The following is a 23,085-nucleotide window of genomic DNA, read 5'->3' as shown; positions in this document are numbered from 1 at the left end:
CAAAATTACCTGTTTTTAAAATTAGTATCTTTATATTGAGCCTTTTGCACAGAGATCCATAGACAATGGTAGGGTAGAGCTACACAAAATGCGATCATGGTAAGGGCATTCCAGAGATACAAGTGTCTGGCACCAGAGTCAATCTCCCAAAATTTATGAATAAAAAGTTATTCAGTGTGTTTGTTTAGTTCTGAGGAGCGAGCTACTTTTGGCTTGTCCCAGCACTGCTCCTGTGTGAGCTCTGAGCTAACTTAATGTTGAAGTGTGTAGTTGTCTGCTGAGCGCAGGCTCTTTCAGGAAGTGTGCAGACACCAGTTCAAACAGTGAGAGACACAGCGTGGAGCCCACATGCTCGTCTTCCTGCTTCTTAGAGGGAGCTGGGAAACGAGCACATTTCCTGCAGTCTAGGACCTCCTCTCCTACCCCTAATTAGGGTATCTCTACACTAGAGCTGGAAGGTGTAAATTCCAACTTGAGGAGACATACTCATGCTAGCTCTGATCGAGCTAGCGCACTAAAAATAGAAGTGCATCCATGGTGGCACAAACGGTAGGAGGAGCTAGTTGCCCCAAGTATGATCCCATCAATATTTTAAGTACGTATGTGGGCAACTAGCTCCTCCCACTGCTTGTGCTGCTGTGACTACACTTCTGTTTTTAGCACACTAGTGTTACAACCCAGTGGCAATAAAAAAAAGACTTAGCAATCCTCTCTCCACGCCAGTAAAATCCTCGGCGCATACACCCTCAGCCGTAGCATAACTGCACATAAAAAAGTAGGGTTTCTCGCTCTGCCCCAGGAGGGGTTTTTGCCTGGGGTGTATAAACCCTCGGTGATAAAGGCCAAGTAATACAAAAAAAGGCTTAGCGTCCCTCCCTCTGGCCCAGTGGGGTAACATTGTAAGCCCCAGTGTTGGCTTGGGCAGTGTAAAATCTTAAGTAACTAAAAAAATTGTAAAAGCAATACCAACAAATTGTAACAACATGTTTAAAAAACAAAAGGGTTCAACTGCGGACTTGGGTGTCCTGCAGTCGTGGACAATGGCGGCATTCACAGTGGGGTCAGGGCTGAACGCGTGGGCAATAGGCAGCGCGAACATGAAAGTCCCGCTGATGTCACAAAAGGTTGGTGGTCCTAATGCCCGAGCTACAAAAGGGGCAACAAAACCCCAGTTGCCTCTTTCACAGGGGGGTGAGGACCTCTCCCAGCTGCAGAGGGCTCTCACCAAGGTAAAATACAATCCCTGGGGTTCCATCGCAAAGCTTCAAAAGAGTGTGCACTCTCGGCAGAATTTATTAAGCCTGTATGCCAAGTATAAAAACCTAGGGGCAGCTGTAAAAATTAATATAAACTGCAGCAGCCATGTGATATCAAACGTTGTCAAAACAAAAAAAAAGTTGTTTTTTTTTTTAAAAAAGAAGCAGCGTGCACCCAACAACTAGTAAAAATTAGCAATTAAAAGCGCAAATTACTAACCAGGCGGCAACCCAAGCCTATGCCCAAAACAAGTTGCAGGCCTTAAAACAAAACTTCCATGCAAAAAAAGCAAAACACACTCACCTAAAAGCACTGGTTAAGCAAGTACCAGTCCTTCAAAAACTCATCAAAAATTTAACCATTCGTGCTCAGCATATGCCGCAATGGCAGTGTGTCTGCCATTAAAAAAAAACAATTAAAATGCCAATTGGCCGTGCGTTCTGTCCAGGTGGCAAGCCTCACAAAAAATAACTCGGGTAACCCTTGTAAGTAATATTGTTTAAAAAAAAAAGAAAGGGGGTGGGGGCTAGTTAAAAAGCCCACCCTCCGTGCTAAATTGGTAATAAAACAAAACCTGTGCCCATAAAAAAAAAAATCAGCAAAAAAAGCAAAATTGGCCCAAACAAGCAGGCAGGCAGGCAACAAATAAAAAAAAAGTCAAAAACGGGTTAAAAGCCCTAAGGGGATAGCGGCAAAAGAAAAAGAAAACAGGCAGTAAATAGAGGCATAAAAAATTCAAATCCCCAAAACAGTACTTAAAATAGTAAAATCTAAGTTAATAAAGGTATCGTGTTAAAAAATAAGTAAGTAATTTTTAAAAAGTTAATAAAATTAACTCTATAAATGCTCAACAAAACCCTAAACAATTAAAATGTTTTAATAAAACATAAAAAATAAAAATGTTCAAAAAAAATTCTTGGTTTGTTTGCACCCATTCTTAAAAAAAAAAAAGGTCCCTTTTCCCCCCAAAAAAAGTCTGTAAATAACCCAGGCAAGAAAAAAATCTAATTTAAATAATTAAACTATAAACAATTTAGTCAAATTTGCTAAAAAAAAAAAAAAAAAAAGCCCTCAAGGGGTGTCTATTAAAATGTAACTGCCCCCAAATGCATATAAATGTAATCTATGTACAGCTATATAAAAATTAAAGCAGTGTAAGGGGTGTTAAAAACAATAAAATAAATTGGTTTTGTTTTTAAATAATACCACTAAAACCATTTAAATCTTTCATTCAAAGTTGCAAAACCAAAAAATGTTTTTGGCCAAACACAAATAACTAAAGTGTTGTTTGGCTTTGGTATTTAACATTTAACCCTTAAGGGGTAATTCAGTGCTTTATAAACTTTAAAATGTTTTTAAATAAAAACCAAAGTCGTGGCTGCAGCAGGGCAGTCAAAGCCTAAAAAAAAAAATTCTATTTTTTTTTGTTGGTAACAAAATGGCAATTAAAAGCTGCAGTCAAACAAACAAACAAACAAAAACAGTGCCCCACAGTGCTTAAAATAGCTCTGTGTAATCAAACTGTCACTTTGCTAAAGGTACATAAAAATTCTGTAAGCACAACAAAACCAATTACATCTTATATAAAAATTAATATGGCTACTGTTCTAAAACTTAAATTATAAAAAAATATGCATTTTCCCCAAACATGTGCAATGTATATTATAAAAGGGGTTAAAAAAATGCAAAAACATACCATACTACTTAATTAATATCCTATTGGGCTCCAAAAAAAGCCACAATAAGTTGTGTTTTCTTTTTCAAATTGCTGAGTGTTTTAAAAGCAAAAATGAAAAGTTTAAAGTAATCAAAACTCTGGTAGAACTTAATTGTGTCCCTTTTAAAACAAAGTCTCTAAGCTGCTAATGGCTTTAAATCCAAAAGCAAGCCAAAAAGCGTCTGTATTAATGCAAATTACCTAGCTAATAAAGGTAAAAGCCATTAAAACCTGGCCTGCCTATAAAACAAACACAAAAAATACAGGGGTAATTCCTCTGTAATGCCTGCAATCAGCAAGGGTATTTGTTAAAAAAATATATTTTAAGCAATAATCTGCAACCCCCAAAGGGGTAAACATGTGGGGGGGGGATTGTCTTTCAAAAAAACAAAAAAAGTTAATACTAGCTAAAAATACCATAAATCTACTGTCACAATAAAATTGTGATTTGTGTTCTATATTTTGTCTTGTGTTGTTTGTCTTGTTGCTAGCACTGTTGTGTATCAAATGCTGCAAAAAACATCCTCAGGTAGCAAACACCATATTAAAAAAAATTGGTTTTAAAGCAAACATTATAAATACTATAAACCTAACGATAATTAAAAATAAATTAAGCTCTCTGTCTCAGTTACAAAACAGCCTAACACAAAAACAAATAAAAATAAAAAAATCATAAAGCTATTGCACATAAAATGTACTAAAAGGCAAATACCCCGCTATAACGCAACCCGATATAACACGGGTTCACCTACAATGCGGTAAAGCAGTGCTCCCGCGGATCAGTGCGTCGGCTCCCAGCCGGGGTGCTCCGCTTCCCGCCGCTGTTGAATGCGGGGAGGTTGGGGAAAGGATGCCCCCGTACTCACCTGCGGCGGGAAGCGGAGCACCACGGTTGGGAGCTGGTGGAGTGGAGCGAGCTAGGGCCGGGCTGCTCCGCTTCCTGCTGCCAGTGAGTGTGGGACCTATCCCCAACCCCCCCTCCCCGCCCAGCGACACGACTGGGGCTGGGGCAAGGAAAGTGGAGTGGGTTGGGGCCGTGTCGCTCCGCCGCAGGTGAGTGTGGAGGGCGTCCTTTCCCCAATCTCCCTGCACGCCCTGGCAGCGGTGGAAGTGGAGCACCGCGGCTGGGAGCTGGCAGAGTGGAGTGAGCTGGGGCCGGGCTGCTCCGCTTCCCGCCGCTGCCGGTGAGTACCTGTTAGGGGGCGGGGTGTGTGGGTAGGGGTCGGGGCAGTCAGGGGACAGGGAGCAGGGGGGGAGGGTTGGGTAAAGGGTGGGGTCCTGGGGGTGATTAGGGATGGGGGTCTCTGGAGGGGGTGGTCAGGGGACAAGGAGCAGGGGGGCCAAAGCAAGTTCGATATAATGTGGTCTCACCTATAGCACAGTAAGATTTTTTGGCTCCGGAGGTCTGTGTTATATCAAGGTAGAGGTATACTTGCTTTGTCCACCTTAAAACACAAAATGTCTTGGGTAATATTAAAAAACACTAAGGTTTTAAAATCACTGTTTAATACTTATCAGTACAAAAAAATGCAGTATAGTAAGTATACTGGCTTGCATCTGACAAAGTGGGTATTCACCCACGAAAGCTCATGCTCCCAAACGTCTGTAAGTCTATCAGGTGCCACAGGATTCTTTGCTGCTTTTACAGATCCAGACTAACACGGCTACCCCTCTGATACTATACTGACATAGTAAGGCAAACCTTTTAATTAAAAAAATTGATATCAAAATTGCACACCAACTCTAAAAGCAAAAATATAAAAAGTTAGCCCACTCCCCATATTGCACATAAAATCCTTCTGGCTACCCCAAACCTCCTCTCAATCCAATAAAAACAAACCCTGTTCCTCCTATGGTGGCCTAAAGCAAAATAAAAAGCCCTTTAACAAGTAATAGCAATTCCTAATCCCTGAACGCAGTATTGTTGTTGTAACCTCCTAAACCAGGCAAACAACATCCACAACAAAAACTAAAAAGGGCTGTAACAAAATAACTAATAATTTAAATGGTTTTCACATGTGCCTCTATTTCCCCAAATAGGTGCATTTATGTTGTCCCTTTTCTTTCCCTTTGGCTTTAACAAAACAGGGAGTAATAGCAAAAGCCCCCAAACACCCCAATTCATTGCAATATAATATTCCCCCGCTTAGCCCCCAGTCTTAAAAAAATGGGCCTAAAAAAGCACCTCCACGTCTCCTTCTCACTCCCACCAGTGGTGGCGGCAGATTTTACCAGCCACCAAATAAAAGGTAACCACTCAACGCTAAATCCTCCTTAATGCCACTTTTAAAACGTTAAACATTTATTTGCCTCTAAAATGCTTCCAAGTCCCAGCCTTCCTTCTCAATTATACCGGGGACACTCTCTAACTTCCCCTCCTTACCCAAATATTGTCCCCACCCAAAAGGCAAACCCTACTAAGCTCCTTGTGGAATGGGGCTAATTCAGAAGTCAATATTTAAAATATTCAGCAGTGGGTGACAAAAAAAACAAGCGGTTAAAACAATTTAAAAAGGCCACGGGGCTGGTCACAAGTGCAAATCTCACCCACCTTACAGTGGCCACCTCTACTCTCAAACATACTGCCAAATTGGCCCTCCACACGCAAAACACCTTGCAAAAATTAATTAAAACCATAATTAAGGCCAAAAACCAACTAGCTTAAAATTCTGTGTGCTCCCAAATCCAACAATATTTAACCCAGCAAATTCGTAGCATCCAAAAAAATGTGCTCCATAAAGCCTGGCGCAAAAAAATCCATTCCCACTCAAAAATTCCCAAAAAACAATAGCCTTTTTGCTACTCCTAAAAACTCACTAATTAAAAGTGCACAGGCATAGCCTGCTCCTTCACGGCCTTTGGCCCCATAAAAAAAGTGTGGGCCCTCGCTATAAAAATCCAGCCAGGCCTTTAAAAAGACTTCCTCTAAAACCGGGTAGTCCATCGCAATGTGTAAAAGGTGGCTCCCCTCAATAACATGGCTAAGCAGTATGTGCTAACTGCAGCCCCCAACTGTCAGCACATATAAATTGCAAATGGCAACACCTGGCAACTATAACCTATAAAACCCCCTCAAATAATTTGTATTAAAAGGGCAATGCCAAGCCACTTAGCAAGGTCAACACATCTGCTAAAATGGAAAGGCATCAAAATATGGCCCCACTAAGGCACAGCTGTTTACCAATACCTCAGCGTGTGTTTAAAAAACCACCAACCCCAAAGTGCCTCTCAACTTGCTGTTACAATCTAAAACGCAATTTTTTTTAGTGCATTGGCCCACTGTTATTCAAAGTATTGTTAATGTTTCTAACTATGTTGTGTTTATTTTTTCATAAATCACACCCAATGTTTTCCTGCCATTAATGCACACCCAAAAACAACTAACCTAGTTCCAGACAAATGCCTCCTCATTTACAGTGTTGCAGAACACATTTAATCTAAAAAAAGCTGCCTTTGCCACAACCATCCAAATGGGGCATCTATGCCAACAAAAAAATGTGTTATGCTATGTTTCTAATAAAGCCAAAAGCCACTACTGGCTAGTGCATGCAATTGTTGCTGCCCTAACAATTGTATTTGTGCTATATTGGTGTTTATGTAAAAGGCCAACAGTAACCCTAGCCACCATGTCAGAGAAAGGGTAAAAACCTAAGTGGTGACCCCTCACAACAAAATGTTGATTTGGGGCTGAAGGGGGCTGTCACAACCCACTGGCCCCCGAGGAGGCAAATCAGCGTTGTATGTTGCTAATGCTGTTGCAGGCATTGCAAGGTATTTCAGAAAGGGTTAAAGGTGTGAGTGTGGAGTAAGAGGTTCCTTTGCAGGTTACAAAAGGCCAGGAAGGAAGGAAGGAAGGAAGGAAGAAGGGAATGGGTTAACTCGACGCTCCATCTAGGTCCAAAAATAAAACGCTAACTCCAGCCGAAGGCCATGGCACACAACCAACGCTCAGCTGCCTGCCAAAAAAAACGGGGGGGAGGGGGGGAAATGCCAACCCCAACCAGCTGTAACAAAAAAAAAATCAGCTAAACAGAACTCCAGGGGTTGCAAAATCTAGTCAAACAGTAAAGTCCAGCCAAACCCAACAGTTTGCATCCCTAAAGCTGATGTGTTTTTAAAAAGTTAAAAAAGCCACAAAAGGCTGGTTTAAACTGGTACAAAAAGCATGGGAAACAAAGGTCCCTAAACAAAACGTCCCCCAAAAACCCCCAAACTTAAAACCCTCCTAAAAGCTAAAGCAAATTAAAAGTTAACAGCAAACCCTAAATGGCCTGTGCATAAAACAAAACTCTCGTCTACCCTTCCCCCTCTTCTTCTTCTGTTGCACCCAGGCTTGTCTAGCCTTGGGTTGTGTGTGTGTATGTATAAAAATGGGTTAGGGCTCGGGCACTAACGCTTTTTTCCTTCCTCTAAGTAACATGGAGGCAAACCCATCACTCACCGCTGTTATTTTATTAATAAAGCTTTAAAATTTAGTCACTTGGTGTGCTCTTCATCTCCACCCCTAACAATCCTGCAGCCTCAGCCTAATCACCTAACGCCTCAGGCAAATTGGTAACATAAATCTGTGGCACTAGCTAGCCACAGGTACATCTCCTGGAGCTGGAATTTACACCTTCCAGCTCTAGTGTGGACATACCCTCAGTTTGGGAATAGTAATAAATTGATTACTGGGGACATAGAGAGAGGCACAAACTGGATATTTGAGGGGCAGATGGTGAAAGACACAGAATAGGCTTTGGGTATGGGGGAGAGATGCTCAAAACATGTTGAAGGTATATCAGACATACTAAATGAATTTGGGGGCGGGGAATGAATGTTTGAATTATTTAGTATTTAGTAGGCTTGTTAAAAGATTTTTCCAAGGCCACCTAGTACCTGGCCCTTGGCAGAGGCAGGTGGCATGCAGTGGGACTTACTTTGCTGCTGTTCTGAAAGAAAACCAGCTAACCCTCTGCAGCATTAACCCAGCTGAACACTCCCGCACACAGCTGATAGTCCACACCCTTTGGGGGCCGTGGTGTGCAGATCATCTCAGTATCTAGGGCCTACTGCACTCTCTTGAATGCTGGGGATGAATCCTGCCATATTGCTCCCCTGAGCTGGATCAGCATTTTATGCCTTCTTCCCGTCCCCCAGAGCATGAGCGGGTGATATCCAGTCCTAAGTAAGTAGTAGTGATAGTAGTAAAATTCACGTGCTTTATTCTGTGTATTTCCTGATCACTACGTTTCTTTAATTTCAGAGACAAGTCAATCAATGAATGTCCAGATTACAGAACTGCAGGCCCCAATTCCTGTTACTTTGGTAAAAAGCACACCTCGCTTTGGGCAATCTATAATATCACCATAAAGGCAACCAATAAGATGGGAAGTAACATCTCTGAGCCTCAGTACGTGGATGTGACTTACATAGGTAAGACATTAAGACTTTTTTAAACAGTGGAGCCAGAGGCAAACTGATCCAAAGTGCATGGGCTTTCAGATCCAGTGTTTGGGACCCAGGTAATGTGTAAAAAATATATACCCATGCAATGTGGCATCTAAGGTAAAACTGCTGACAAATGCATATAGCCTCCTGCCAGTGTGCAGAAATAACTTTTTAAATTGCACTGATTTTAATAAATGTTATTTTAACAGCTGGATGACATTTTTCATACTAAACCTTTTTTCATAGAATCAGAGAAAATTAGGGTTGGATGAGACCTCAGGAGGTCTAACCCCCTGCTCAAAGCAGGACCAACTCCAACTAAATCATCCTAGCCAGAGCTTTGTCAAGCCGGGACTTAAAAACCTCTAAGGATGGAGATTCCTTTTTTCCCTCATTTTTTCCCACAAAAAATGCAGATTTGGGTTGACCGAAACAATCTGCAAATTCAGGTCAATTTCTACAAATTGTTTTGGTTGGAAAAAATATAAAAAAACTTCGATATATCAAAATGGTTTGTTTCAGCATTTCCAAAATGAAATGTTTTGACTTTTAGTTTCAGAATGATGTCACATTTCTGAATTTCCTTCGATTTTATTTTGAAAAAATATATATATATATATTTTTAAAACCTCAAAACTGAAATAAAACATTTAGTTTGGGGTTGACTAAAACATTTCAGTCAACTCGAAACAAAACTTTTTTCAACATTTCATTTCACCAAAAAATTCAAACTATTTTCATTTTGGGTTGACCCATAACAGCTTTTTTTTTTTTCCAATTTTTTATTTGGCAATTGAACAGAAAATTGGTTATTTAGGGCTTGGCTACACTTACAAATTTGCAGCGCTGCAGCAGGGTGTGAAAACACACCCTCTCCAGCGCTGCAAATTGCGGCGCTGCAAAGCGCCAGTGTAGTCAAAGCCCCAGCGCTGGGAGCGCGGCTCCCAGCGCTGTCCGTTATTCCCCACAGGGAGGTGGAGTACGGACAGCGCTGGGAGAGCTCTCTCCCAGCGCTGGCGCTTTGACTACACTTAGCGCTTCAAAGTGCTGCCGCGGCAGCGCTTTGAAGTGTAAGTGTAGCCAAAGCCTCAGATAGCTTTAGCTGCGTGATTACATTCCATGCAAGTCTTTGACCATTTTTAAGTTTCTGTTACTTGCTATATTTCCTGAATGCCCCAGAAGTGGAAAACAGGACAGAAATGGCATTTGATATTATTTGCGTGTCAACACACATACCATATATCACACGTACATGTATCAAATACAGCCCTGGGAAACACCAATTCAATTCTGCCACTACAGAAGCTGAGGTCAAGTTGATACTCCCACTAACACTCCCTAGATTTGAATATCTGGGGGCATGATCATAGAATCATAGAATCATAGAATTCAAGATCAGAAGGGACCATTATGATCATCTAGTCTGACCTCCTGCAAGATGCAGGCCACATTAGCCGATCTACCCACTCTTTTAGCAAGCGACCCCTGCCCCATGCTTCGGAGGAAGGCGAAAAACCTCCAGGGACACTGCCAATCTGCCCTGGAGGAAAATTCCTTCCCGACCCCAAATATGGCGGTCAGCTGAACCCCGAGCATGCGGGCAAGACTCTCCAGCCATACCCTCTGAAAGAGGTTAAGAATATCATATCATTGACCCATTTTGACCCAATTAAGTACCAGTTTGGCACTTAATTGACCTATTGACTAAGCCCATTATCCTATTATACCATCTCCTCCATAAACTTATCTAGCTTGATCTTAAAGTCATGGAGGTCCTTCGCCCCTACTGTTTCCCTCGGTAGGCTGTTCCAGTATTGCACTCCCCTGATGGTTAGAAACCTTCGTCTAATTTCAAGCCTAAATTTCCTGACTGACAATTTATATCCGTTTGTCCTCGTGTCTACATTAGCACTGAGCTGAAATAATTCCTCTCCTTCCCTGGTATTTATCCCTCTGATATATTTAAAGAGTGCAATCATATCTCCCCTTATCCTTCTTTTGGTTAAGGAAAACAAACCGAGCTCCTCAAGTCTCCTGTCATACGACAGGCCTTCCATTCCTCGGATCATTCTAGTGGCCCTTCTTTGTACCCGTTCCAGTTTTAACTCATCCTTCTTAAACATGGGAGACCAAAACTGCACACAATACTCCAAATGAGGTCTCACCAACGCCTTATATAACGGGACTAGCACTTCCTTATCCCTACTAGAAATACCCCGCCTAATGCAACCCAAGACCGCATTAGCTTTTTTAACGGCCACATCACATTGCCTACTCATAGTCATCCTACGATCAACCAGGACTCCCAGGTCCTTCTCCTCCTCCGTTACTTCCAACTGGTGCGTCCCTAGCTTATAACTAAAATTCTTGTTAGTCATCCCTAAATGCATAACCTTACACTTCTCACTATTGAATTTCATCCTGTTACTAATACTCCAGTTTACAAGGTCATCCAAATCTCCCTGGAGGATATCCCGATCCTTCTCCGAATTGGCAATACCTCCCAACTTGGTGTCGTCCGCAAACTTTATCAGCCCACTCCTATTCTTGGTTCCCAGGTCAGCAATAAATAGATTGAATAAAATAGGACCCAAAACCGAACCTTGAGGAACTCCACTGGTAACCCCCCTCCAACCCGACAGTTCCCCTTTCAGTACTACCCTCTGCAGTCTCCCCTTTAACCAACTCCTTATCCACCTCTGGATTTTCATTTCGATCCCCATCTTTTCCAATTTAACCAATAATTCCTCATGCGGTACCGTATCAAACGCCTTACTGAAATCCAGATATATTAGATCCACCGCATTTCCCTTGTCTAAAAAATCTGTTACTTTCTCAAAGAAGGAGATCAGATTGGTTTGGCACGATCTACCTTTCGTAAATCCATGCTGTAATCTATCCCAGTTGTCATCGGCCTCCTGCTCCTTAACCACTCTCTCTTTCAAAATTTTTTCCATTACTTTGCATACTACAGATGTTAAACTAACAGGCCTGTAGTTACCCGGGTCACTTTTTTTCCCCTTCTTGAATATAGGAACTACATTAGCTAATCTCCAGTCCAACGGTACAATCCCCGAATTTAGAGATTTATTAAAAATCATCGCTAACGGGCTAGCAATATCACTCGCCAATTCCCTTAATATTCTAGGATGAAGATTATCCGGGCCCCCCGATTTACTTCCGTTAAGCTGTTCAAGTTTGGCCTCCACCTCAGATACCGTAATGTCTACCCCCATTTCTTCATTCCCATCGGTCCCTCTATCACTATTCCTTAGCCCTTCATTAGCCTCATTAAAGACCGTGGCAAAATATTCATTCAGATATTGTGCCATTCCAAGATTATCCCTAATCTCCACTCCGTTTAAAGTTTTAAGCGGTCCCACTTCTTCCTTCTTGGTTTTCTTCCTATTTATATGGCTAAAAAACCTTTTGCTATTGGTTTTAATCCCCTTCGCTAGGTCCATCTCCACCCGTCGCTTTGCCTTTCTCACTGCATCCCTACACCCTCTGACCTCAATAAGGTAGGTTTCTTTGCTGATCCCTCCCATTTTCCACTCCCGGTACGCTTTCTGTTTTTTCTTAATGACCCCTCTAAGACGCTTGGTCATCCAGCTCGGTCTAAAACTGCTACCTACGAGCCGTTTTCCCTTTCTCGGGATACATGCCTCTGACAACTCCTGCAATTTCATCCTGAAGTAACCCCAGGCGTCATCTACCTTTAGATTCCTAAATATGTTGGTCCAGTCCACTTCCCTAACTAGTTGTCTTAATTTAGTAAAGTTAGCCCTTTTGAAATCGTAAACCCTAGTCTCAGATGCAATATTGATTATTCTCTCATTAATTTTGAAACGAATTAGCTCGTGATCACTCGAGCCAAGGTTGTCCCCTACAACTATTTCCTCAACAAGGTCCTCATTACTCACCAAAATCAGATCTAAAATGGCATCCCCCCTCGTCGGTTCAGCAACCACTTGATGGAGGAATTCATCAGCTATCACGTCTAGGAAAAGCTGAGCCCTATTGTTATTACTAGCATTTGTTTCCCAATCTATATCTGGGAAGTTAAAGTCTCCCATGATCAAGCAGTTCCTATTAGTGTTTACCTCCTTAAAAACATTAAAGAGCTCTCTATCCGTCTCCAAGCTAGATCCTGGCGGTCTATAGCACACCCCAATCACTATCCCGGGTGAGGCTCTGGTAGTTTTCTTCCCTAATGTGACCATTGCCCACACAGACTCCGTATTAACCATTGCATTGCTAGTTATTTCATTACATTTCACCTCATTATTGATATACAATGCTACTCCCCCACCTTTACCTTTGCATCGGTCTTTTCTAAACAGCACATACCCTTCCATACCTGTACTCCAGTCATGGCTATCGTTCCACCATGTTTCGGTTATTCCTACGATATCCGGTTTCAATTCTCGGACCAGGAGCTCCAGTTCCTCCATTTTATTACCTAAGCTTCTCGCATTGGTGAACAAACATCCTACCTTTTGCTGTTGGGCTCCTCTCACTCTTCTCACCCCGCTCGGTAGGGACACAGTACTACCAGTATGACCTGTCGATCTAGTATCTGTCCTCTTCCTTACACCTAACCGTCCCCCTCTGGCTATATCTGTTGTTATCTTCTTGTTCCCACTCCCAATGTATAAATTTGGCGTGGAGTGCACCAGGGCCTCTCCCAACCGTCTCCCCCCAGTGTCTAGTTTAAAGCTCTTTTAATCAGATGAGCCAGCCTCCCTCCTAGAAGTCTACTTCCTTCCCTACTTAGGTGGAGCCCATCCCGTGAGAACAGTTGTCTGTCCCCAAAAGCCTCCCAGTGCCCATACATCCCAAAGCCCTCCTTGTAACACCACTCTCTCAGCCAACTATTAATCGTCAGGATCCTCTCACCCCTTTGGCGCCCTTCCCTAGGGACAGGTAGGATTCCACTGAAGATCACCTGAGCCTCAATTTACTTAAGCGTCTTACCCAACCTGGCATAGTCTCCCTTGATCCTGTCTAGCGAGAATCTAGCAGTATCATTCGTTCCCACATGAAGGATGACCAAAGGGTTCTTACCTGCTCCTCTTAGGATCCTTTTCAACCTCAGGTCCACATCCCGTATTTTAGCACCTGGTAGACAGCACACCCTTCTGTTCTCCGGATCGGCCCTGGTCACAGGCCTGTCCAACCTTCTCAGTATGGAGTCCCCAATCACGTAGACCTGCCTTTGCCTGGGGACAGTGCGGTCCTCTAACCTATCCCCCGTTCCCCCTGGTTGCAAGCTCCTTCCATTCCTATCTTCCCTTGTGGTTCCCCTTAAGCCATCCTGTAATCTCCCCTGAGCCAAACTTGGTGTTGCCTCCATAGACTCCTCCCCTCTATCTATGGGACTGGCCGCTCGTCTCTTTTTCCTTGGCCTCCCACCATCAGCTACCATATTCTTTACCCCTGCTCTGGGTCCCCTGCTAGAACCAGGTACATACCGCAGCTGCTGCATACTCTCATCCTTGGTGTGTCCTCTGCTGCTTGGCTCATGGCTGCTGCTGTCCCGGCCTCGCTCGGTGCTTGTACCTGGTGAAACACTGGGGACACGGCGCGGCCCCCTTCCACCTCCCCCTGCTAACTCCCACGCAAACTCCCCTGTTAGCAGCTCTGTTTGCTGCCTCCTGTGCCGCTGCCTCTACTCTGGAATTTGCTTTTCCATCAGGTTCAATAGAGCTTGAGTCAGTTGCTCTTTGGGTCATGGTGTGAGGATCATTCTCTTCTCAGGATTTTGCCTAAGAGAAGTAACTCTGGGCAAGTATTCAGTTTATTTCATGGGAAAGAGTGTTTAAGAGTATATCTATACTAGAAAAATTTAGTACCGGTTTGCCAGCAGTGATGTAGTTGCCGGGGTGCTAGAAACCGTGTAAGTACTACTACTGTATACATGGCTACGGTATTTTTACCACCATGTCATGAATACTTTGCAGGTTTTTGTGGCATATTGGTAAAAATGCCTGAATCTGTCTACACTAGCAGTTTGAAATGATGCAGCTGCAATGCTGCTAATTGTTGCTGGAATCTGCATTCACTTCTTTCTAGTGTAGACAATTTCTTAATGTTGACACTGGCCAACAACTCATGTATTATTTTTAAATACTGCATATGCACATGGAGACTGTGCTCTTGTTTTTTCTGAATTTTATGTGAGAGATGTGACTATGTAAAATGTTACCTATTTAATCACTCAAATCTGCTACTTTTGTGCATTCAGAGATATATCTGCTGACTTTCATGACAATAGATTTTTACTATATTGTACTCCCACTAGCTATGTTGTCTCTTCAAGGTTATGAGGGAGAGAGGTAACAGTAGCACAGTAAACAATAATGCAGCAAAAAATAATTTTCAGTTTTAATTGTTATCAGTTCATAATATTACAAATCTCAAAATGATCTCAATGCATAAACTACTGCGATCGCTTTGAATTTGTGCATTCATGCTACCATGCATTTCCAAAAGATTATTAATCTCCTTTATCACAATACCAGAAAGAGTTAAAACAAACCTGACAGTTGCAGGTAGCAGATGAATATAAAATACTCCCAATTTAGAATTCTCTACTCACTTTTCTTACACCAGTTGATAGCATTTTACACCCACTCTGCATAAGTGTAAATGACTTCCCAAGGTGCAAGGCAAAGATGATTCAAACCCTTTATCTCTGATCTCTCCTTTTTACAGTTCAGCCAGACCCTCCTGTGAACCTGTCTCTAGAAGTAAAAAAACAAGTAGATGGAAAACCATATCTGTTGTTGAAATGGTATCCACCTCCACTGGCTGACGTCAAATCTGGGTGGCTTACTCTTGAATATAAGTTGCGACTAAAACCTGAAGAAGGGGACGAATGGGAGGTAAGATTTTGCTAGTTGATCTTCTCTTTTCAATTATATTATATCCATGAATGTAACACATCAGACTCCATCAAAAATTCAGCATTACCAAAAGTTGCCCTACAGTGCTGTATGAGAGATCACAGTATTTTCCCACACCTAGAGAAGAAAATAAAGTGGTATCTCAGATACCTCTGTGTGGTAACCAGTGGCAAAAATATTTGACTGTATATTAACTGTAGTATTATCATACTCTTTAAATTGTCAGGCCTAGTTTAACCATGTGCTAGATATGGGTTTGATTGTTGTTGTTCACCACAGTAATCTATTCTAAACCACAGACATAAAATTGCTAACAGAAAGCTCAGTAACAATATGTGGTAAAATTATCTGAAACTATTTCCATCCATGCAAATAATCATTAGATTCCATTGGCAGGCTATATAATGACAATGTATGCACAAGCCTTTACCTCTCCCTGTCCTTAAATCTGGGGACATTTTCTTCGGGTTCCAAGCTCACAACTTTCTTCTGCCTTCAGTGCTCACTTGAGCTCCGCTCAGAGTTCATCTTTGGTGCTCCGTCAGCTATTGCTCCTCCAAAATGCTGTCTCTCTTTGTTGGCTTGTGGTGTTCTTCTCAATATCCTCTAAACCCTTTCAAGTTTCACGTTTTCAACATTCACAATTCAGAATGAATTTTTTTTAACTGAGTACCCCGCATCACTAGAGGACATCCTCTTCCCCATCACCTTCATCATCTGCTGGATCCTTCCTTGTTTTTCGCATTCATAAACCAAAATAAATAAAACTTGGGAGAAAGGGAGATCCAGTCCTGGTGTGTTTTCACAACAGTTTCACTTAAACATTGCACTAGAGCTAAAATTCTTTCTCACAGCATTATATTAGAAAACTGAGAAATGGCTATATAATAGATGGACCATTATTCAATTCCCATATTGCAAATTCTTATGTTGCTATCTAGTTTCAGTACTGTTCATTTTACACTCCCATTACTTTGTCAACTTTCTAAATAGCCTAAAATTTTTATAGCAAAATGCCTCAGGGATGCAACCCCATGCTCTGGATGTCCCTAAACCTCTGACTACCAGATACTGGGACTGGATGACGGGATGAATTGTTCAATAATTGCCTTGTTATGTTCATTTCCTCTGAAGCATCTGGCATTGGCCACTGTCAGAAGACAGGATATTGGCTAGATGGACCATTGGTCTGACCCAGTATGGCCGTTCTTATGTTCTCAATTTTTATGGGTTTTGTGTTCTTTATTCTTCAGATAATTTTTGTTGGACAACAAACACAATACAAGTTGTTTAGTTTAAATCCAGGAAAGAAATACATTGCACAGGTACACTGCAAACCGGACCATGGAGAATGGAGTGAATGGAGCTCAGAAAGTTATATTCAAATCCCCAGTGGTGAGTTATTTGATCCTCCTTTTATTAATTATTTTTAAATGGAAGTGAATTTAGTACATTAGTTAGCTGCCCCGCTAGCAGACCTGAAGACTGAAATCCTGTATTACCTACGGGACAGATAAAACATTGCTAAGGTAGCAGAAGTGGCAGCTTCCCTACACCATGTTCCCAATTTGCCTCAGCCTTGATTACTTCTGAGGGTGGTTCATTCTCCTGACCCATTTAAGCACTGGCCACTCCACTGAATCTGCCAGCAAGGGTGCTATTTAGTGCCTTTTATTATGGTGATTTTGATGTGTGGATACTTGTTCATTGTGAACTGCACTGAGATTACTGTATAAGACACCAAACAGCCATTAACATCAGATGGTAATAGTTCTTAGTCACTGTCTACAGGGGATGTATTTGAACTGGCCTAAAGGTATAAGGCTTCGTGTACTATTAGAAATTCTCAAAGCCATCCAGTAGTTGCCCCCTCCCTATAATTTCATTAATTATATTATACAGGACTTGACAATGAAATGACTAAACTATTCACAACAACAGATTTATGCATGGCATAGATGCTGCCCTTGCTTTTCTGTCCTGTGTTGGTGTATCTGGCTGTGGCAAAATTTACCCTCCTCATGTTCTTTTTACTCTTATAGGGTTTTTCTCCTAGGCATTTTATTTCCTGTGCTGTGCCATCAGGTGAAGAACACCTAAATATCAAGCACTAATATGATGCAGTAGATCAGTATGTACTATAGATGGTCTCGAGCCACAAAACTGAGTTTGGGGGTTAGGTCCATTTTAAAGATAGGTGCCGTTTGCAACATTTTTATCACCCGCTTTTTAGCTGCTACACTGTATGCAATTAAAGCATTCCTGCTTGTATTTTCTAGACATAGAGTTGAAGGATGTGCTCGTCTGGATCTTTGTGGCTGTATTATCATCTGTTATTTGCTTAATCATTATCTGGACGGTGGCTTTGAAAGGCTTTAGGTAAGTCACCGCCTTAGTGTTTGTATTAAATCTAAAGGATTTAGTTAATTACCTTTAAAAATAAGCTTTTAACATTTGTTTTAATTTTTCATTGTTTTTATGGTCTATTAGAAGCTTATCAAGAAATAATTAGCTCCTGAACTGAAGTAAATTTAACTTCACTGGAGCTAGGCCTATTTACATTGACTGAGAATCTAGCCTTGAGCTTCCTGTTTAGTTTTTCCTAGTTCATTTGGCAAACATTGTATTATGGAGTATTCCTACTTCTGTATGCCTTTTCTTGTGGCTTTTTGTTTATTTCTCGCATGGTACCACAGCAGCGTGAAGTGCCCAGTGCTGGAAATAGTGCTGGCTGGTTAGCTGCTGCAACAAAGTGATATGCGTAACTTATATTATTTTTCTAGTGAGGCATAGTGAAATGGCGGCGCTTTTTTTGTTGTTTGGTTGTTTGTTTTCACCACGGAGTCTTTTTTGTTTGTACAGATATTTAGAACCAATTGTGCCTATCAGTGCCTGTGCTGGGGCTTTGAAAAGCCACATTGTCCCAGGGGGAGTTGTGCTGTGATAAACTTTGGGCAAGTGCCTGGCGCTGTCTCCTCCTATCCCTCCTTGTTCCCTTTGGGGCACTATGGGGGTGTTTGAAGGAAGCATTCCTTGAGCTCCCCCAACTACAGAGAGAGATTGCAGTTGAGATTGTGACAGGCTCTTGCATGGGGCAAAGCTCATTGTGCCCCCCTCCATGACCTCCCACCCGCTCAGACACTAGCTAGCCATTGGAGCCTGAGCCCTGGTCTACACTAAAAACGCTTGTTGCTTTAACTATGTCACTCAAAGGGTATGGCTACACTTACAAATCTGCAGCGCTGGTAGTTGCAGCGCTGGTCATCCAGCTGTGCAGGGCCAGCGCTGGTGTGTGGCCACACTCACAGCTACCAGCGCTGGTGTGTGGCCACATTTGCAGCATTTGCAACACTGTTGGGAGTGATGCATTATGGGCAGCTATCCCAGCATTCAAGTGGCAGCAACGGTGCTTTTCAAAAGAGGGGGGTGGGGTGGGGCGTAGTGTGACATGGAGCGGGGGAGAGAGAGAGAGTGGATTTTTGGAGCCAACACTGTGTGTTAGCTTCCTGACTTGAAAAATCAGAACATGTTCCCGATCCCTTACCCTTAACTGCAAACAGCCTGCAGCCAACACGACTCCCTTTCTCCCCTCTGCCCCCGCTGTTTCTGTCAAACCTACACTCACTCCCTGCCTGCCTCATTATCTCATTTGATTGTTCACAGATTGATCACAGCAAACAGGAGCTGTGCTTGTAGATAAACAGCTCCGAGATCAACGGAGCTACGGAGCTCGGAGTTCACAACAAAACAAAGAGAGGCTGCATAACAAAACAAAGAGAGTAATTTATAAAAGCATTCTGGGATACATCCTTATACCCTGGAGGCCAATCACAGCGCTGGTGTGTGGCCACACTTGATGACCAGCGCTGCAGCACCAGCGCTGGAATCCTTATTCCCCATGCTGAGTGAGGTGTACGGCCAGTGCTACAGCCAGGGAGTTGCAGCGCTGGAAGTGCCCTGCAGGTGTGGCCACTTACTAATTGCAGCACTGGTGGAGGCTTTCCAGCGCTGCAACTCGCCAGTGTAGCCATACCCAAAGTGTGGCAGTTATACTGACCGAACTCCTGGTGTAGACAGCGCTATGTCAGTCGGAGGGCTTCGCCTGTCGACATAGCTAATGCCTCTCAGGCAGGTGGAGTACCTACACCAATGGGAGAAGCTCTTTCATCAGCATAGGTGGTGTCTTCACTAAGTGCTACAGTTGTGCTGTAAGTGTAGACAAGCCCTCAGAATATTCCCCTGTGAACAGGAACAGTTTAGCAATTGAAAAAGCACACTAGCCTGAGGCCTGGACATACTATTTGAAGTTTAAGACTTCTGCCAAAATCACTAATTACAATCAGAGTGAATTTTAATTACTCCATTCAGTTTCAGTTGAATAGTGCATTTTTCTTCAGTTTCATCACCAAAATGTTGTGTAGCGTTGCTGTATGGTGTTAGCAGCTGCTGTGTTCCACACTTGGGAGAGATGCATTTCAGCACCAAAATGATGTTAGGTGTTGTACTATTCCAAATATTTGTAATAATAGAAATAAGTGATTCTGACAATGTGTATCACTTACAGTTTATAAGTACCGTAATTAACTTCACCACAGTATTTGCATTATTCCCTTTCCTGTAGAGATATGTAAGGCACTTAAAAATGTTTATTGAGCTATACCTGGCTGACGCTGTCCTGGAAAGACGTCACACCGTGGGCTGGGGTTTAATAAGAAAAGTATCAAATACATTAGAAATGTTTGAACTGGTATCGAAATGGGCTAGCAATTGGGGCAATAGGGTCTGTGCCTTCACTTCTTATGTTCTCTGCCTTTGTTTTTTTCAGTATGGTAGCCTGCATCTTACCACCAGTCCCAGGGCCCAAGATAAAGGGACTTGATACACATCTGCTAGAGGTGGGTATTACTAAAGAATATAGTGGAATTCAGTGCTACATACTTTGCCAAGCTTTTGTAATAATGAACACAACAAAGATGGCATTTGCATTTAATACTGGAACAAGCCTTTACCCTAACTAGGTACTTTATAGCTTGAATTTAAGCCTTTAAGCGCGCGCACGCGTGTGTGTGTGTGTGCGCGCGCGCGGGGGTGGGGAAAGTATATTTGAAGAGGGATTTTGTACCAGCAGTTACTCTCAGAGGCATTTTGTATCTGAAGCTATCGTAATGCCTCCTGGTGCACCAGGGCCGCTTAAAGCCTGAGTGACTCTTGTCAACTCTTTTTTTAATAGGATAAAGTATGTGCTCCCCGCAACGCTCTGCAGTCCAGAGGAGAAGAGGTGGCTGGGCCATAGTCTTCCATCATCCTGTCCCTCCCCACCCCATTGGCTGCCTACTACCATTGTCATCACTAGAGTCCCCTGGGCCTTGTGTGCCGTAAGCACAAGTTTGGGGACTATCTGGCCCCTGAACAAGGGGTTCACATGAGGTGCTTGTAAACTCCCACTGAGTTTTGCACCAAAACGAGGTTAGGTTTAGGGTAGCCTTACCCGTATAACTGCACACATTACAGCAACTGCAGCATTCCAGCACGTTTTCCATGTTATAGGCGTAGACTAATCACTGTGGTCTCAGTCAGGGTGGGAGAGAAATACTAATAACGGATAAATCTTACAGTTAGCCACAAATGTGATTGTAATGTGTATTGTTCTTATCCCCTCAGACAGGGAGGTCCGATGAGTTTTTGAGTGCTCTGGGTTGCCAAGACTTCCCTCCAACATCAGACTGTGAGGACCTACTGGTAGAATTTCTGGAGGTAGATGACAGTGAAGATCAGCAACTGATGCCAAGTCATGAAAAAGGTCATCCCAGTAAAAATATGAAGTCAACACACAAGGAAACAGACAGTGACTCGGGGAGAGGGAGCTGTGACAGCCCTTTCCTACTCTCTGAGAGGAGCAGGGATCCCAGAATCCTTCCATCAGCATTTCAAACACCAGATATCAGTGAAATTTCAGAAAATAATGCCAGAAAAAACAGCTGTGAAATTCAGAGCACAGACCTAAAAGGGAAAATACCCTATTTTAGCATTGGTGGTACAAAGTTATCTACGTGGCCTGAAGCTCAGCTACCTAACAACCAGACTCCTAAATGCTCCTACCACAACATTACGGATGTTTGTAAGATAGCCCTTGGCACCATGAATGTGACTGTTACATCAATTTTGGGGGGAAATGAAGAAAATCAACAGTCACAATATTCTAAATCCACTGAAACTATCAGTGAGGAAAAGCTGCACAAGCAAGGAGAAGTGGAGAGCTTGCATTCCAAAGCTGACCAAGACAGAATGCAACTGCTGCCCAATGAGAAGTCACCTTTTTTGTCTGCTAAACTAATGGATTATGTAGAAATTCACAAAGTCAACCAAGATGGGGCGTTAGCTGTATTACCGAAACAGAAAGAAAATAACGGCAAAACTGAAAACTGTACTGTCCCTGGAACCAGCAAGGAATATGCAAAGGTCTCAAGAGTTGTGGACAACAGCATTCTAGTAATAATACCAGTTTCAAGAGTTCAGACCACACCTATGTTTCAAGAACCTCCAAAGGAATCTGTTCAGAACCTTCAACAGAGTCAAACAGAGAAAAGTATGAGCTATTGTTTTACAACTCCAAGTGAGCGCAAAATAGACACTGGTGGATTAGATTACCTGGATCCAACTTCCTTTATGTGCTCCTTTAATTAACTGAAAGTTTGATTATCCTTCTTCAGGTAACACTACAGAGTAAATTAAATGCAATTAAAATGGAATGTTCTAGTATGTGGATTACATAGAATTACACTACTAAAGCTCAGTTGTAGCTCGCACCTTTCTATGTTTTCTACTAGCTGATTGCAGAACAAATTATTTCATTTTCTAATTGTGATTTATAGATTTACTTTTGTTAATAGTTATGTACAGTAAAACAAAAGTATGTGACATGGTTTCTTGGAAAACCCATACAAATTGGGGTATAATTAATAAAGAGAAAAAAGGGATTTGTAGGTTGATGTAATAGAATAAATAAACCTCAGATCATTAAAATAGTTTTCAATTTAGGGAGAAAGGGCAAGGAAGTGGATATTATGTGCCATGGAAAACTACAATGTAAACAAATTATCGAACTTTGCATTTCTTCTAGTATTTGATGAAAACTAGCCAAATATTGCAGGTTCAACAAAGATACAAAACTTGGGGAGATTGGTCAGTATACCATGATTAAGGCTAAGATTTTATCACGGATATTTTTAGTAAAAGTCATGGACAGGTCCTGGACAATAAAGAAAAATTCACAGAAGCCCATGACCTGTCCATGACTTTTACTAAAAATATCCATGACAAAATGGGGAGCTGGGGAGTCCCGACACCACCCACATGGCTGGGCCCCCATTGCCTGCAGTGGATCAGAGCTCCCAGGGGCCCCAAGCCGTTGCGGGGTGTAGGGACCCTGCAACTCCCAGCCGCTGCAGGCTGAAGTCATAGAGGTCTCTGGAAGTCCAGGATTCCGTGACTTCCACAACCTCCGTGACAAAATCGTAGTCTTACCCATGGTTGTTCATACAGTTCCTAGACCATGTATACTGCTGATGAACTACTATGGCATACAGTGTATTTTTTCTTAATGAATTCTAAACACTGGTATAGGTTTTTCTATTATATATTTTTCTCAATCCTAAAAAAAAAGTTAGTTTTTTGGATGTTGACGATTTCATATATAAAAGATAATATATTAAAGTAATTGTAGCAAAGTAGTAAATCATTCTCAACATATTTTCCTGCTTCCTTTCAGTATGA

At 42.2% G+C, this 23,085-nt stretch overlaps 1 protein-coding gene across 14 annotated transcripts in view; it reads left to right on the top strand.

The window, feature by feature from the left end:
* The window catches only part of PRLR (prolactin receptor), a 275,125-nt gene extending 252,496 nt beyond the window's left edge, over positions 1 to 22,629 (top strand). For all 14 annotated transcript variants that reach the window (XM_045020949.1, XM_045020951.1, XM_045020955.1 and 11 more), the window contains 6 exons: positions 8,220 to 8,389; positions 15,122 to 15,291; positions 16,566 to 16,707; positions 17,592 to 17,691; positions 20,138 to 20,207; positions 20,974 to 22,629. In XM_045020949.1, coding sequence (XP_044876884.1) covers positions 8,220 to 8,389; positions 15,122 to 15,291; positions 16,566 to 16,707; positions 17,592 to 17,691; positions 20,138 to 20,207; positions 20,974 to 21,996 — 1,675 coding nt within the window. In that variant the 3' untranslated portion in view covers positions 21,997 to 22,629. The remainder of the gene's footprint in view (positions 1 to 8,219; positions 8,390 to 15,121; positions 15,292 to 16,565; positions 16,708 to 17,591; positions 17,692 to 20,137; positions 20,208 to 20,973) is intronic.
* Positions 22,630 to 23,085: the final 456 nt, after the last annotated feature.

Source organism: Mauremys mutica, chromosome 6, assembly GCF_020497125.1.
Source record: "Mauremys mutica isolate MM-2020 ecotype Southern chromosome 6, ASM2049712v1, whole genome shotgun sequence".
NCBI classification, from domain to species: domain Eukaryota; kingdom Metazoa; phylum Chordata; order Testudines; family Geoemydidae; genus Mauremys; species Mauremys mutica.
The sequence above is the reverse complement of the archived record's forward strand: the minus strand, read 5'-3'. Positions and strand labels throughout refer to the sequence as shown.